Here is a 16,175-nt window from a genome sequence, read left to right as displayed (position 1 = left end):
AGTGGAGTTAGAGGGCAGTGAGGGCATGAATGTCATGCTGGCAGGCAGAACACAGCTTGGGACTGTAGCACTCAGCAACCTGTGTTCATGTAAGAGCTGCTTGGCTGTCGTGCAGGATATCAAGTTCAGGCTCATGGAAGATGGCACGGCACATCTACTTTGAAATTATATTGAGTGCTGCACACTGTGTTGCACTACTAACAAGACACTGGCTTGTAAAGGAGAGGCAGACAGGATATTAATTCAGGAGAAAATGTCCAGTGGGACATTCAGGCTGGATCTTTGGCTGGTGTTGCTCAGGGTGGTGACCCATCAGTCATGCTGTTGACACCAGTTGGGGATGGAGGCCTGCAGCTCTTGGCGGTCTTTGGCTGCTGCTTCTCTACATAGTGGCCCATATTGCAACATGAGATGTTTGTATTCTAAACTAATCTTTAAGGAAAGTGAAAAGGAAGTGAGATGGTAGGGCCAAACAACTAGTTTCCTAGAGCTTTTAAATTTTTGCTGCTTATATGTAGAGCTGAAGAGACTGGCATTTGAAATGCTTTGTGCTTTACTCAGTTACGCACTTACTTTCCCCTTCCCCTTCCTGAGAGAGAGGAGGCTGAATAGGATCTGCATGCTGACAGGAAAAGAAATACAACTTTTGTAGGTCCAGTGGATCTGAGGGGGATAGGGTTTTTGAATTTGTTTCTAAATTAGATCAATTTGATGAATGAAGCAGATCTTTAAATTTTACGTTGAAATAAGCTATGTACTCATTGATACAAAACTAAGGATATGATATGTAGGTAAGGAGAAACAGGGATTTAACTCCTTGATTGGTATCTATGTCTGTAATCCTGTTTCCAAAAGTAGGCCGATGCCAGGTCAAACAAGCAAGCAAAAAAAAAAAAAAAATCAAATTCAAACTTAAAGTGAACATTTAAACAAGGGGGGGAAGAGGGTGAAGTAAGGAGAACAAATAAATGCCCATTATGTTGAAAAGGTTTTACCTAGCTGAGTACGCTATTTTTGGTCATGGTTGCTTAGGGATGCTTAGAGAGAATATAAGAAAAAATGAAGGACAAGACAGGACATTTTAATCAGCTCCTCCAATTAATAGTTTAAGGTCTTCCCCTGCAAGGGCTGCAAGTAAAATATCATTTATAAGAAATGCTGGGATACCTTGCCCTCATTTGATTTGTGTAATCCCTTTCTGAACCTGCATATATTTCAGTGTCCACAAAACTCTGTGGCAATGAATTCCAGAATTTAATTAAATGTTTTGTGAAAAAGTACTTGACTTTACTGGTTTTCAGCCTGCAGACCAAATAACCTCTAGCTTTTTTAATCTTAAGAAAAATGAATAATGATCCTCTATTCACTTTTCCTATCCCATATTGGTGTTTAGGGAGCGCTGTTGTTCCACTATCTTCACTCCCAGGAGTGTGGTCCCTACTAACTGATCTTTTTTCAAGTGGTTTTTTTCACTAGTTCTTTTTAAATTCTTGCTAAAAGGACATAGCTCAGATCATGGCCATTTTGGATGAAGTTAGTGCCTCAATACTCTAAGGGTAGAAATGTGTTTCTACCATCCCATATTAAATTTCAGACCTCTGGCTGTGGAGTGCCACAGCCTTTGTCTGCACTTGCACCCAGGCTCCTGCTTCTCCCAGAGAAGATTCTTGATTCACTTGATCCTGTCAGTATACATAAGTATTCCATTTCCACCCCCTCTCTGTGTCTAGCTGTCGTGGTTTCACGCTGGCCCAGCACCAGGCACCCACGAGAGCCGCTTGCTCACCCTCCCCTGCCACAGCTGGGCAGAGGAGAGAAAAGGAAAAAAAATTAACAAAGGCTTCATGAGTGAGGTAGGGAACAAGAGAAACAATTCAAGGGCGAAACAGACTCAGGTTGTGAATTTATTACTAACAGAATCAGAGGAGGATAATGAGAAGTAAAACAAGCCCTTGGAACACCTTCCCCCTCCCAGCCCCTCCCTCCTTCCCACTGACAGCTCAGGGAGACAGGGCATGGGGGTTTGGTTAGTCCATCACTGAGATTCCCTTCCGCTGCTCCAGGAGAGGAGTCTTCCCCTGTGAGGCCGTGGGGTCCCTCCCACGGGAGACAGTTCTTCTGAACTTCCCTGGCGTGGGCCCGCTCTCAGGAGCAGCAGCCACACCGCCCCTGCTGCAGCGTGAGCCCCTCCCACGGGCCCACAGCCCTCCCAAACTGCTGCACTGGGGCTTTCTTCTTCCTCGGGGTGCAGTGCTCCAAGGACAGGCTGCTCCCGCCTGGAAGCAGGGGCCCTCTCTCCCCACCGGGTCTCCCACTGGATCACAGCCTCCTCCAGGCATCCACCTGCTCTGGTGTGAGCACCTCCCCCATGGGCTGCGGGTGGATCTCTGCATCTCCCAGGGGCTGCAGGGGCACAGCTGCTTCACCATGGTCGGCACCACGGCCTGCAGAGGAACCTCAGCTCCGGCGCCTGGAGCACCTCCTGTCCCTCCTTCTCCACTGCCCTTGGTGTCGCCAGGTTGTTTCCCTCACATGTTCTCACCTCCTCCTCTTCTCTGACTAGAATCCACAATCTTGTGACTTTATTTTGATTTTGTTCTTAAATGTGTCATCACAGAGATGTTACCAACCTCTCTCATTGGCCCAGTTGTGGCCATCAGCATGTCCATCTTCAGAGCCATCAGGGGTTGGCTCTGCTGGACATGGTGGGAAGCTTCCAGCAGCTTCCCTACAGGATCCATCTTTGTGGCCACCCTGCTACCTAAGACCAGGCTGTGCCAAACCAGTACACTAGCAGAAAGCAACAGTAACTTAAGTGTGCCTAATAGTACGAGAACATTTGCAGGATAATGTTCACATCACTACTGTTGATACTTAGGTGTTGTTTTCTTTCACTGTATACTTAAACTCTGTAATTGGCGGGGGAAGCATATTCATGCAAGTGGGATTGAGAGAGCCCTTCTGGTTTAAATATGTAGGGACCGGGAGAGAAAAATCCTCCAAGGGAGTTAGTTTAACTGCAGAACAACAGGTCATATCTTCCACTTGGATTCTGTTATCAGTGTATTTCTTAACACACAAGGAATTTTTTTTTTAGCTAAAAGAGGAAATGTGATGAGTAGATCCTAATCAGATACAGTATGAGAAGCCTCAATTAGATGCATTTTCCATGTTATAAAACCAATTAAAAACCCCACTTAAAGATGCCAGCACCATTATCATGAACAATGAGTCAGTTTCTCCTGCAGTATTTTAAGTGTGTAGCTGTAACTTCAGAATAATTTTCTCCACCAACAGGCATATATCCAGGGCTGTTTGGGATTACTTTGATTATCATACTGTAAGATCATTTCTAAATGTAGTCACCGAAGCCTGAATAATTTATTTTCTAGCCCATTAGAACAATTTGGAGGATCTAATTCCATAGGCAGCTTTTTTGCCAAGAGAGAAACCACACGTGTCTGTGTATCTCTTGGGGAAGAAGAGACAGATAATCTCTGCTTGTAGAGTAAGACACCTGCTGTACTGCTTGACTCTGCTCCATAAATGCCTGTGAGCAATTTGTCTTGAGCAGAATATTCTGCTGCTTCCACAGCCAGTTGCAAAGTCCAGGGCTTGCAAAGAACCCAATGCTTGTGTCTTTTACTCACAGTTTTGCAGCTCAGGCACAGATGTGCCAAACAGCCTGTTCAAGATTTACACTGAGGTCTTTCCTGGAACAAAAACTTGACTCAAATATCCTGTGTCTTGAGGCCGTGACATATTCTGGTGCCCCACTGTTTTGATCTTAGAATAAAAGACTTTGCAAAAAAATATGCAACATTTATTGGGGGAAAAAAATGTTAGAGGGAGCTGCATTTTGTTTCAGGTTTGGCCATGAGCTGCCTTGCTTGCAAGAGAGTGGATTATCATGAAGAATTAGGCCAATAATGTGTTAAACATTTCACAAGGGAATATTAAAAAGTGCTATTGTCAGTAGCCTGGCATCTTTGAAGGAGACCTTTTTTTTTTAAAGTCAACTCTACACTCACTAAATGTAGTTAATACAGACTCTCACTTGGCTGCCAATACATCGGGTTTAAGCTGTAGACTTCTCTCTAATTTCTTTGTGTTAAGGTTTTCTCCTTTAACTGTGACAGCATCACTGTTTTCGTGGAAGCCCCCAAATTGTCAAAAGTAGCCCTGTTAATGGTTTTGGTTTTGTTTAATTTCACGTATCAACAAGCCTGGAAAACTGTCAAAACTGATCATTTCCTCACTGTGCTTCTGACTCTTTGACACAAAAAAAAGGACTGGGAGTTGGGGATGGGGTAAGGAGAGAAAAAGTGGAGGAGAGGGAACATCATAAATAGTTATTTAAAATTATCCGTGCCTTAAATACCAAGAGGAAGAAGTAAAAACAGACGTGCAGCACAGAACCAGCTACAAGTGTTTTCTCTTGGCTCTGATCCAGAATAAGTAAATGTGATGCCTCTAATTCCTGGGTCTCAGACTGGGAATTACATTGCAGTTCAGTGCAGAATGGAGGGCAGAGGGGACAGGGAGCAAGCTTTTTGAATGTGTTGGAATGGAAAACATTCGGCTATTGTTGGAAAAGCTCTTGTGGCTGTCGTGGTGTTCTTTGAAGAACCGTGTTCCCATGTTTAAACATTTCCTTAACCAGGTGCTTGAGTGTTAAAAGGCCATTAGATGGAGACTTGCAGGTGTGCTTTGCTCCCTGGGGAAAAGGGGGGGGTTAAAGAGCGGTTTAGGCTAGAGTTTTAAGGACAGCCTCTGTTTCCTGTGTGTGCCTGGGGTGACAGCTTAGTAAATTTATTTGGGGATCATGAGCGGATGTTCTGGTGTGAGAAAAGGAGCAGGGCTGAACTGAGGTGGAGCAGTCTTCAGTAATGTGTGCTGACTCTGTGAAATGCAGTTTGAGCCAGATGGTTTAATGTTCAAAGGATTCCTTTGTGCGTTTCAAGGTTTGGTCAACCAATCTAAGGAAGAGCTGTGCATTATCTCTTCAAAAATAGGAAGATAATGAGCTGCCAGAGAGCAGAGTATCTCTGAATCAAGAGCAGTTTAGTGCTCCTGCTGAATAACTGACTTGAAATATTCATCCCTGATCTAAATGGCTACAGCCACAGTTGGGGCATTTTGCATGAACTGTGTGCTGGTTTTGTGATGTTTTGTGCCACAGGTGAATTTCCAATTTCTGCAAACACGAATGACTTTGGAGTCAGAAGATGCTGAATTCGAACGTCCAGGCAACAATGTCTCAAGCATTAAACATTGTGCATCATAAAGAGTTTAGTGGATGATAGAAGAGCAGGCAAGCAGGTCTTGCCGTTACAGCATCCTCAGTGAGACCCACTTCTGTAATACAAGTGATAGTTGTAGGTGTTGGTATCACCCAAAGCAGTGTAGCAGCATGGGGAGCATGAAAGGTGATGAAATAAGCTGCCTCTTATTGGTGCTGTTGTATTGCTTCAAAACAAAGAACTGAAGGTAAGAGCTGAATGTATTGCAAGGTCATGGCTCTGCTGCTCTTGGGCATCTGCCTTCATTAGGCTTAATTGGGCTGTTTGAGTGGCCTCCCTGTGCCTGCAGCTCTGAGACTGGTTTTGACGCGAACATCCTCCAAGCTGAAGAGGCAGAAGTGCACTTCTGCTTTCCATACCATTCCTCAGCCAGTTTAGTGCTGTTCCTGACTGTATTTCAGCACTCTGACCAGTTTGGTTTTAGTTTAGGTGTTTGCCATCTCTCCTTCGATGCTGTTCTGTTGTTCAGTAGACCTTCAGAGTTTTATGCCCTCTTTAAGGAATTTATTCCTATTTGATTCAATTTTTTTCCTTGGGCCATGATGGTAACTTTTCTTTATATCCCCTCCCTTAGCCTAAATGATTTTCTGTGGGTTACCTTCTCTCAGTATTCCTCCCCCTCCTCTCCTTTGGTTATTCTTCAGTCATTTTGGATGATGTTAAAGATCATACTCTGTAAGTGGGAATAGAGGGGGGAGGTATTTCCAGCGTATATGGTCAGGGCATGGACTGTCCCTCCATGGCACTTGTAGAGGGTACTTGTGAAAGGCTGAATACAGTGATGCCTGGAAAAGACTCCTAAATGAGGCAATTTGAGTCCCTGTGTCCTGGAGTTCACTTTCTCTCAGTGGAGACACGCAGGCTGGTGCAGCTGAGGTACATTGCAGTGAGGTATAGTTTGGTTCCTTAGCTCTGAACAAAAGAGACTGGTTTGCAGCTGGGGTAAGGAGAGCTGCCTTTACTGTCCTTTATTTGGGGAGGAGTTCAGTGGCATTAAGAGACAACCTTAGTAATTAGTGTAAGAAATTGCTTTGGCTTTTGTGTTTCTCCTCTGTGTTTAATTTCTGAGGTTTAGCTCTGCCCCAGGATTAGCTCTGTCTTTTTCCTTTCCTAGTTCATGAGCTGCCTTATGTTCATCCACTTTATGCAGGTGTTTAGTGGATATGCTCTTGCATATGTCTGGCTTACTACTCTATGAACACAATTTCTTTCCAAGCCTTTAATTGATTTGGATAATAAAGTGCAATTATAAACTCAATAAAAATTGGTTATTTTAAAGGGAGAGCAGGAAAGAAAGAAACCTAGAGTGCTGCTGTGCTGTGTAACTATAATAATGCAAAATCCTCTTTGCTTTACACTCTCAATGCTCTCTTGCTTCCAAGGGAGACTTGACCTTAGGCAGGAGCTAACTAAGAAGTGTGAGGTGTCCTGCCAGGGGGATGCTAGGCAAGGTTTGTTTATGGCATGTGTCAGGGATGAGAGACAGTGTATTGGGATGGGAAGAATGGGGAATCGAAAATGGTTCAGCCATTCTGGGCAGCTCTGTAAGGTACCTAAATAGGACATGGATTTTTTCAATCCCTTTGAGGGCTGAACCTTTGGGAATTTATCCTTTACTCAATGTGTGCTTTTCCGTTAGAGAGCAAAAGACCTGGTATCTGAGGTTGTGTCTTGGATTTAGGAAATCTATGTCTTCTTGTGTGTTGCATCTTAGTGATGACTTCTCTATAATAATTCTTTTCTTTCTCCTTTGTTTTTCCTACTGAAAGTGCAACAGGGAGAGAGCATTTCTTATTAGGTGTGACTGCTGGTTTGCTCCACTGCCATATTGATGTGGATTAATATCTGGGGTTGCTTGGATACAATAACTGAGTTTTTGTTTCTCTTTGTTTTTCCAGTTGGGAGGCTGTGGAATCCTTGGTGTAGGCATCTGGCTGGCTGTTACCCAAGGGAACTTTGCCACCCTCTCCTCTTCTTTCCCGTCGCTGTCAGCTGCCAACCTACTGATCGTCACAGGGACGTTTGTCATGATCATTGGCTTCGTGGGCTGCATAGGTGCCATCAAAGAAAACAAGTGCCTCCTGCTGAGTGTGAGTATTGAGCTGCTGCACTGTTTGCTGTCTTGTGATGCTGGTGCTATTGCAATGCATGTTGCAGTGACCTGTGTTTCAACAGAAGTTGCCCACTTGACATGCATGAGATGTCAGTCACGTGTGAAACAGGCTTTGATAATTGCTCTAAGGAGCTGCCAGGTCATTCCTGACCACACTGTCTGTGGAGGATGACAGCTGCAAGAAGGGAATTGTTAGTGGTGATGTAGGCTTCCTTCAGAGAAGAGGAAGACTTTTGTGAAGCCATGTTTTGTAGTGTATCTTTTAAATTCTTTTTCACTCCGCTTTGGTAGAAGTCCACTCCAAGTGTTTGCCCTAGTGGGACTGATGTTCTGAAGTCCTGGGCAGAAAGATCAATGCAGGCCGCAAACAGATTGATTCTGAAGAGGTTGATTGTGGTTTAAATTGAAAATTAAGATCGTCAGATTTGACAATGCTGGTTTTTCCAGCCATTAACTCTACAAAAGCTGAGATGTCAGGAAGCAAAGGTGCCAGCACAAGGAGACTGCTGTGAAATCAAAGATTAATAAGGTGCCAGCTGTCCATGAGTTCACAGAAGTTTGAGCCACATCCCTGGTATATTTTATCAGAATGCAGTTTGATGCCACTCAGAGGTGAACTTTAGGAGCAGTGAATACCTTCTGTAGTTGATGTTAGTGTATATTTTGCATCCTGTTCAGCTGAGGACCAGGAAGTAAGGTGATCTTGCTGCTCAAGTCTGAGACTTCATCATGGGGTTTGGCAAAGCTCAGAGTGAAGAGAAGCTGTGCTTCAGCTGGTGACGCCTCTGTAAAAGGCTGTTCCTTACTGTGCTTCACATACTATTTTTTTTTTTTTTTTTTCTCCTGGGAACTACAGAATGAGTTGAGGCACACATGCCCCAAATCTCTTAAGTGACTGAGATTCCAAGCCTCAACAGAGGACTCTTTCCAGGTCCTTGCCTTAATCAGTTGTTTCTGCTGATTTTTAGGCAGTCAGAACTAATCAGTCTAGGCTAGTAAAGGCTATATATGTGGCTTGAAACTAAAAGGAACAATATAAATGGAAATTAAGGCAGTTATGTGAGTGAAAATTTAAACTGGGAAGGCTGAAGTCAGAATCTGAGGCTGAAAGTCCTTGACATTTTTAACAGTCCTATGAATACACACCTTGTGGAGGAAGTGTGTGCTCAGACAGATGTAATGGATTACAGCTTCAATGCCAATGCAGCAGGAGCCCGCAGGGTGCAGATTCTAATGGTATAGCTTATATATGCAAAATTAATCACCTACTTCGTGCTTTCCTGAAGGCCTAGCTGAGATGTGGCAGCAGTGAGCAGTGCCTGATTGCGTGTCAGGATCAGGTCAGGATCTGGCAGGCAGTCCTCGGTACTGGAAGAGATTCAGGCTTTTATCTCGTATGGTTCTTTGGCCCTCATCTCTTTTTGGCAAGGGCAGAGACTCCCTTGATCAGCCATTGCTGCTCAGATGGCGTGAATGCACTCAGCCACCCCCAGATGGGCATCCATGGGAGATGGAAATGTTTGTAGGTACTGCTCCTCCTGACATGCTGCAGTCCTCAGAATCCAGTGTCCTTCAGTGCATGGTATAAGGACTGTACTTGATGGATCAAGTTAAGTAATGCAAAGGAATCCAAATTCATTTAGGAACTCTCTGCACGGGAGAATGGGGAAGCTTGATCTGATTTGGTATCCACATTTCACTCTGTCTGCCTGTTCCTACCTTTCTGTACTGTAGCTATTCCGTGTGGCCTCTGTTTTACTCAATTTTCTTCTCAATTGCGTTAAGTTAGAGCTGATTATAGCTACTTTAATTCAGAATAAGCCTGACTGTAGAGGGTTGAAATACAGTTTCATTAGTCCACATTGAATTCAGTTTTTATTTGGTCTAGAATCACTTTCCACGTTGCAGTGCATTGGTACTTTCTTACTGTCAGTAAATACCAGTGAGATTTTTGAGCTCTTCTGAGTTGTTTTTATTGTGCCTATGTCCTTGGAAGATAAATGGATGGTGGTAGCAGCTCCTGCTTCTGGGAGCAAAGCCTTACCATGCAGGTTTGTCCTTAGTCTTCCTTTCCCCACATTGCTAGTTCTATCTGATTAGTGTTTGAAATAGTGTTTTCAAGTTCAGGACTGGGGTATTTGGTTTTGGCCAGCTCCCGTTTTCCCAGGTAACACAGATAGCAAAACAAATGCTTAAATGAAAGAAATTGCTAAATATCAAACCAGGGCTGTTCTTAGGGTGTGTGGTTGCTACATCCCTTCATCCTTTTCTTATTCCAGAGGTGTTCCCAACACTGTGTTCTGCCACAGTGAAAGTATCTCTTCCCAGAATATCTCCAGTTTTTTTAAACATCCCTGAAAATGTCCTGTCTACTGCTTTTTAAGAGGATTGTTTTGTTGCAGCTGGCTTGCAATAGGATTTACCATCTAAACTGTAAAGGGAAAGCTCCTGAGTGTTTCCAGCCTTGTGTGTCTGTGACACACACGGTGTTTAACAATTTCTCCCGGATCAAGTCCTTACGCTCCTTTCAGCATCTCCCTGGCCACCACTTAACATCTGGCCTTGGTCCTGGGAGTAGGACCGAGGTTGCTTTTGGAACTGAGTTTTTGTCTCCAGAGGGCATTGCTACAAGTCTGACAGCCACTCATGGAGTAAGTTGTCTTGCTCATGTGTGATGCAGCTGCATTTTCCTGTGCAGCATTTGCTTTAGCTAACTTTGTAATGTTTATTCCATTTGGAAGTAGAAGCTTTGAAAGTAGAAATGGAGAAACTGAAGTCTGCGCAGGTGTTTGAGAGGGGATGATGGAGGCTGTTTGGTTGTGTGGGTAGTATATTCTGTTGCACTACTCCCTGGATAATGTATTTGGATAATTTGACCTCTCCTCCTGATATTTGTTGAACCCCAGCACTAGAACCCCAGAATGGTTTGGGTTGGAAAGGACCTTAAGGATCATCCAATTCCAGCTCTCCTGGCATGGGCAGGGACGCCTTTTACTAGACCAGAGCACTGAACAAACTTAGGGAAATGAGATGGATAGGAGTTAGACAAGGTCAGCAGGCAGTTGTAACAGGTTTGTGGTGGGCTTAAAACCATGGAAAAGTTACTAATGGAAATGCAAGGAAAAGGAAAGCAAGGAGTAGAAGCTAGAATGTTGCGTGCTTTGCATGTTTCAGTAGTCTGTATGCAATAGTCTGATGAAGTGAGGCTTGGAGTGGACAAAAAGAAGAAAAAGTAGAATAAACCAAGTGGGTTGGCAGATGCTTATGTTATACCCTACGTGTGTGAGATCAGACATTGCTCCATTGAGCAGAACATTGCTGTGTATCTCTGAGTGAGTAGCAGTTTTCACTGACCTCCCCTTTTCTCTGCTCCATACAGTGTGAGAGAAAGCCTGGGGTGTGAAGTATGACCATAGACAGTACAAAAGATGATGTGAATGTTCTGCCTGTACTGTATTCCTGTTGCAACCCACTCTGAAATCCCATCCTGACGATATTGTGGAAGACACTTGGGGCATTTAAAGCCCACAAACTACCTGTCATGCCTCGTTTGACCAAGAGCAATATGGACCTCAACTTGCTCATATCTCTCATAGTGCACCTCATCCTCATGTGGGGTCGTTGGGAGTCTGATCTGCAAGGACTGGAAAGACAAATCTGCCATACAACAGGAGCACTTCTTGTTCTCCTTCCCAAAAGCAGAAGGAAGAGGAAAGCATGGGGCAGTTACGAGTTGGGGGGATGTGCTGCTGTTACTGAGGTGGGCAGTTTGGAGGAAGGCATTAGAGATACTGCAGGAGACATGGAGCACTATGGGGATCCTAAAATCAACTGGGAGGAAGCAGGACTAGCTCAACCCACCTGCATTGGAGGAGCAGAGTTTGTGATGGTAGACACAGGATGTTTGTGGAAGGTCTTGCCTGAGGACTAGTGCTACTGTTGATGTGATAAGGGATGAGATTTCCCACAGAGTTTGAGTGAGTGAAAAATGAGTAGTGTCAGAGAGACATTTCAACCTATTTACATTTCGCACACTAAGTTGCAGAGCTGATGCGACTCTGATCATGTATCTTTGTGTTCTGCACATAGGACATTTGTATTGGGTTGTCAGAGCATGGCTTGTAAGCTCTTTGGTATTAGGCTGCTGTAGTGTTAGGTGTGAATGTTAGGAATTGCTTACCTCTGGCATTTGCCAATGACTTTTGAAAGAAGGTAGAACAGACTTAAGTGTTTTGAGAAGTAGAGGACAGATGGGGAAAGGAGGTGAAAAGCAGAAGTAAAGTTCAGTTTGTATATGAGTTTTTTGCACAGCTATGTGCACTAGTCAGGAGTGATCCACATTAATTCTCTGAATCAAGAGTTTAGATAGTCTAAAGCTTCACAGATTTACTGACTTGAAAGGAATTACCTGGTGTCCACTGCAGATATTCTTTGCTCAGTAGCAATGTGTAGTCAGGACAGTGCTTCCTTAATCTCTTAAGAAACAGGCCCATTCCCATTTCTCTGCATTCAGAGGAATAGAATAATATGAAAATATAAGAATATAAAGAAAAAAAAATAAAAGGAAACCGCAACCATTCTATGCATTCTGCAAAAAATACATAGATGGGGGTGAATTTTACAGCTGTCATTCTAAGATTTCAGTGAACAAAGAATGGGTATTTGCACTGATTCTTATTTGCTCCAGCTACAGTGTGAAAGAAGATAAACTTTTCCATTACTAGATTTCCCTAGGGAAATCAAAGCAACAGGAATTCTTGAGATAAGTATGTAACCTGGTATATATAATCTTACATTGGAATATAGATGCAAATTGATGAATGAAGTAGGCAAACACTGCTTTCCTGCTTCAGTAAGACTTGTTTAAGGTTTCTATGAATATTGTTGCTCAAGGCTGTATGATCGAGGTTCCTCTGCTACAAGCTCAGCTGTAGTTAGAAAATGGCAGCTTTGTTCTGATGGATTGGGTCAGTGTCCTGAACTAGTGACAGAGATAATAAGCCAGGAGTCTGACTTGTGAAGGTTAATTTATGGACTTCCATTGATTTTTTTTCATAGGTGTTTGGTCCTGCATTGCTGGATCATGTAGCTGTACTGCAAATCTCTATGGGTTATCTTAATACAAAATTAGGAATCCATCTTGGCTGGTTTTCCCTTTGGAATTGCAATACAGTTCTAATGTGCATCAGAGCTATTAGCCATATCCATCATCTTTGGGAATTTTAACAAAATGTTTGGCTTGTATGCTCTTAACCCCGCTGCACTGCGTGTGCTTTCCCCCTGAGGGCAGGTCCTTGCAGGAGCTGGGGCACCACTTTGCTCTACCACTCAAACACAATCAGTTGTGGTGGCTTGATCATAGTGCTGTCTTCAAGTAGCTGCTGTGTGTACACCTGAACAGACCATTTCTCTATGCTAAAGAAATTTATGCCTGATTAAGTACTTTGATGCTCAAATGTTGATCCAGCTGATCCTTAAGGGTCTGTGTAAACATCGTCTTTTAGGTTAATTGCTTAAGATCTATGTTTGAGGAGCTAAATTGCCTGAATTCTCCGCCTTTTGTACATGTTTTGCAGATATCTATATGCTTACCCTGAAAAAGGTCATTCATTATTCCATGGATAGTCTAGGTTAAAAGTCTCAGCTCCAGACGTTAAATCACGATGGTTTATATAATTTATTACCTGTATTACAGTATCCCCTGCAGGCAGCCCATGAGGATGCTCTTTCTGTATAAAACTCCTGGTAAGCAGAGGTACCTGACCAGTAGAGCTTACCATCTAATTGGGTAAAACAAATGGAAAATATTATTATCCTCATTAGACAGGGAGCTGCAGCAAAGTATAACTAAGTGCCTTGTGGAGGTTGCACTGGGAGACTGAGAGAGCCATGAAGCAAACCCAAATTGTCTAAATCTCAACTCAGTGCCTTCATCCTCTTTCTGTGATTCCATCTGAACATGTCTACCCATCCTGTGTGCTTCAGTGACCTTTAAAAAGCATTTAGTCCATGTTTCCATAATAGTAATGACAATTTTGATTTCTTTTATCATATGTATTGTGTCCAAATAAAAAATAAATGTCCCAAAGCAAAATTATTTCTCAATTTTTATTTTGTTGAAAATGATAATTGGCAGACTTACCTGTTTTCCATGGGCAACACTGTAGGCTGTCCCAGCTGAGCTGATCAGCCTAACTGCAACATTGCCTTTAGTTAAATGTGAAACAGAACATTTAGAGAAGCTGCTGGAAAGGATCTGTGAACATGGTCTAGTGCATATGTTTTTGCAAATAGGGACTCACTTTTGGTCCAGGAGATCATAGGAATACTGGTAAAAAACAGTATGGGGCCGTATGTGAAGGAAAGATTTTAATCTCTATTTGATTGTTACAGCACACATGTACAGATACCAGACACTTGAAACTTAAATAACCACCCATGTCCTAGAAGGAAATAAGATTCGTAGGCAGTTCTTTATTTCACCCTCAGATTTTGTGGCACTTTTTTTTTTCTCCAATGATTTGCTACCAAGAACACATTCTTATGCTCTGTTTGGGATGCAGCATGGCCAGTAATCCAATCAAAAGCAGTAGAGGATCCTTCTCCACACATTACCTACACAAGAATAAATTAGAAATGGGAAAGGCCTTGAAGCAGATAAAATGCTGATTCCTTTCTGATTATCCAAAGCCAGCTGCCTTCTTAGAAAGCACCAAGGCTGGGTAAGTTCCATCACATCAAGGATTAACAAAATTTTGTTAATTAACAAAATGGCTTCGATACACCCACTTCCCATTATTCTGATATATCCTGATTTGTGGATAACCCTGATTTTTATCGTAGAAAAGCTGAAACAATGGTTAATGAGAAGGGGAATGAAAGTAATCATTAACAGGCAGATCTGTGTGTTCAGTTTAATTTAAATGATAACCTTGTGTTAATAAGCAAGTAGTTCATCACAGCTGCTGGAATGAATAAAATCAGAGTTAAAACTTGGTATTAGGTCAGGACCAGCTGTGGAATGCACTGATGCTATATCATATCTGTGTGACTATCCAGACATCAAAAGATTCTCATTTAGGGAATAGTCCAAGGGGAAAATGAGTGCCCATGGTGTTTTGTACTGTGCTGTTGAGAGTTTTCTGAACTCCAGCCAGCTCATCTGTAAGTGAAACAGCCGTAAAGAAAATAAGGAAAAAGTTAATGAGTAGGAAGAAAAGGAAACCAAAAACCCTACTGTTTTCAGTGGTATCTCTGGATCCAGAGAGCTGACAGTTGAAACTTCATTGGTGACAGAGAATTTATTTCAAAACAACTAAATGGGAAAGAAACAGCCTGTAAATGACTTCATCTCAGTAATTTAATGCTACAGATCAAACAGTAGATTTTCATTCCAGTTTAGCACTTGAGCTGGTGTTCTAGCAATCAAACTAGCAAAATCAGGGAAATGCAGGCTGCAGCCACAGCAGCAAGTAATGCAGAGACCAGGCAGATGCCATGTACACAGCCTGAGAGCTTTATTCATCATGTATATCTCTTCTCTGTGTGGTGCTGTGTTGCATGTGAAATCCCAGCTTGCTGCCTGTTTGGGCTGTAAGTACTGAGCACCAGTCTCCCCTACTTTGGTTGTCTCTACTTTGTTATGAAGACTCTGCTCCTCCTTGTCTTTCAGTTTTTAGCTCCTTCTGCTTGGCTGGTACTGAAACTTGTGAGGGGATGGAACCATCTAAGTCCTCCCCTTCCTCCCTTCTTTTCTTCGGCTCTGGGAGCAGTTAATCAAAGGACCTGGGAACTGAGGAGAGAAAGAATAAAGCTGTTTTCCTTCCTTCCTTCCTGGTTTTAGACTCGACCCTAGGGTCAGTGTGTAGGAAGGGCTTACCTCATAGGGTACATTTAATTTTCTGATATTGGCTGATGCAATACCACTAGTGCCTGATGTGCTTTGAATTACAGAATCACACAGTGTCTTGAGTTGGAAGGGACCCATAAGAATTATGGAGTCCTACTGCCTGCTCCTTGCAGGACTACCTAACTAAACGGAAGCATTCAGCTGAGAGTGTGAACCAGAAACTCCTTGAACTCTGGCAGGCTTGGAGCCCCACTTCCCTGGGGAGCCTGTTCCGGTCAGTGAAGAACCTCTTCCTAAAGCCCCCATTCCTCTTTGTAGTGCCAAGACACTGCTTTATGGCCATCATGCAGTGTGGCAGCACCATGTGCAGGAGTCAGGGGAGCTGTACTAATTTACATCAGCTGAAGGTTTAATCTGTTTATCTAAATGGCTATCAGTGTTTGAGTCCCTAACTCCTTGTTGGTTAAAGTGTATTAGCAATACCAGCTTCTCTGACAGTCTGTGCAGGCTCAAGTTCCCCTGTCACCTACAAAGTTTCTCTTATCCCATCTCTTGTCTCAGCATTTAACCAGCTCTTACGTGCTCATCTAGGGAACCTCCTGGTGGAAGAGCAGAGCATAAGACGACATAGTGGTCAGGGAAACACTTTCAAGGAAGCCTGTTGGCTGCCAGTGCTTGCAGCTTCTGGACAGTTGTGTTTATTGTCTCATCTGTAAGACTGGCCTCTGCTGGTTTTGATGGGCTTTTGCTCCAGACCTAGGATCACCTGCAAGAGCTGAAAGACAACAGAATTACTCCCATTTTGAAAGTAAAGGACAGGTAACCTGTCTGTTCCTTGCCAGCCCAGACATTCATGTCACTTTTGAGCATAACATTTGCTAATTTTTTTTTCCTAATAATAAGATTTTCT

At 43.1% G+C, this 16,175-nt stretch overlaps 1 protein-coding gene across 5 annotated transcripts in view; it reads left to right on the top strand.

Moving 5' to 3' along the window:
- Positions 1-16,175, top strand: part of TSPAN4 (tetraspanin 4) — a 431,876-nt gene that overhangs the window by 351,663 nt on the left and 64,038 nt on the right. For all 5 annotated transcript variants that reach the window (XM_042038860.1, XM_042038859.1, XM_042038856.1 and 2 more), the window contains one exon: positions 7,202-7,393. In XM_042038860.1, coding sequence (XP_041894794.1) covers positions 7,331-7,393 — 63 coding nt within the window. In that variant the 5' untranslated portion in view covers positions 7,202-7,330. The remainder of the gene's footprint in view (positions 1-7,201; positions 7,394-16,175) is intronic.

The sequence above is a fragment of the Corvus kubaryi genome, unplaced genomic scaffold, assembly GCF_017639235.1.
Source record: "Corvus kubaryi isolate FWS band 111438036 unplaced genomic scaffold, C.kubaryi_AGA036_p1.0 37392, whole genome shotgun sequence".
NCBI classification, from domain to species: Eukaryota; Metazoa; Chordata; class Aves; order Passeriformes; family Corvidae; genus Corvus; species Corvus kubaryi.
Note: the sequence above shows the minus strand (reverse complement) of the source record. Positions and strands in the feature narration are given on the sequence as shown.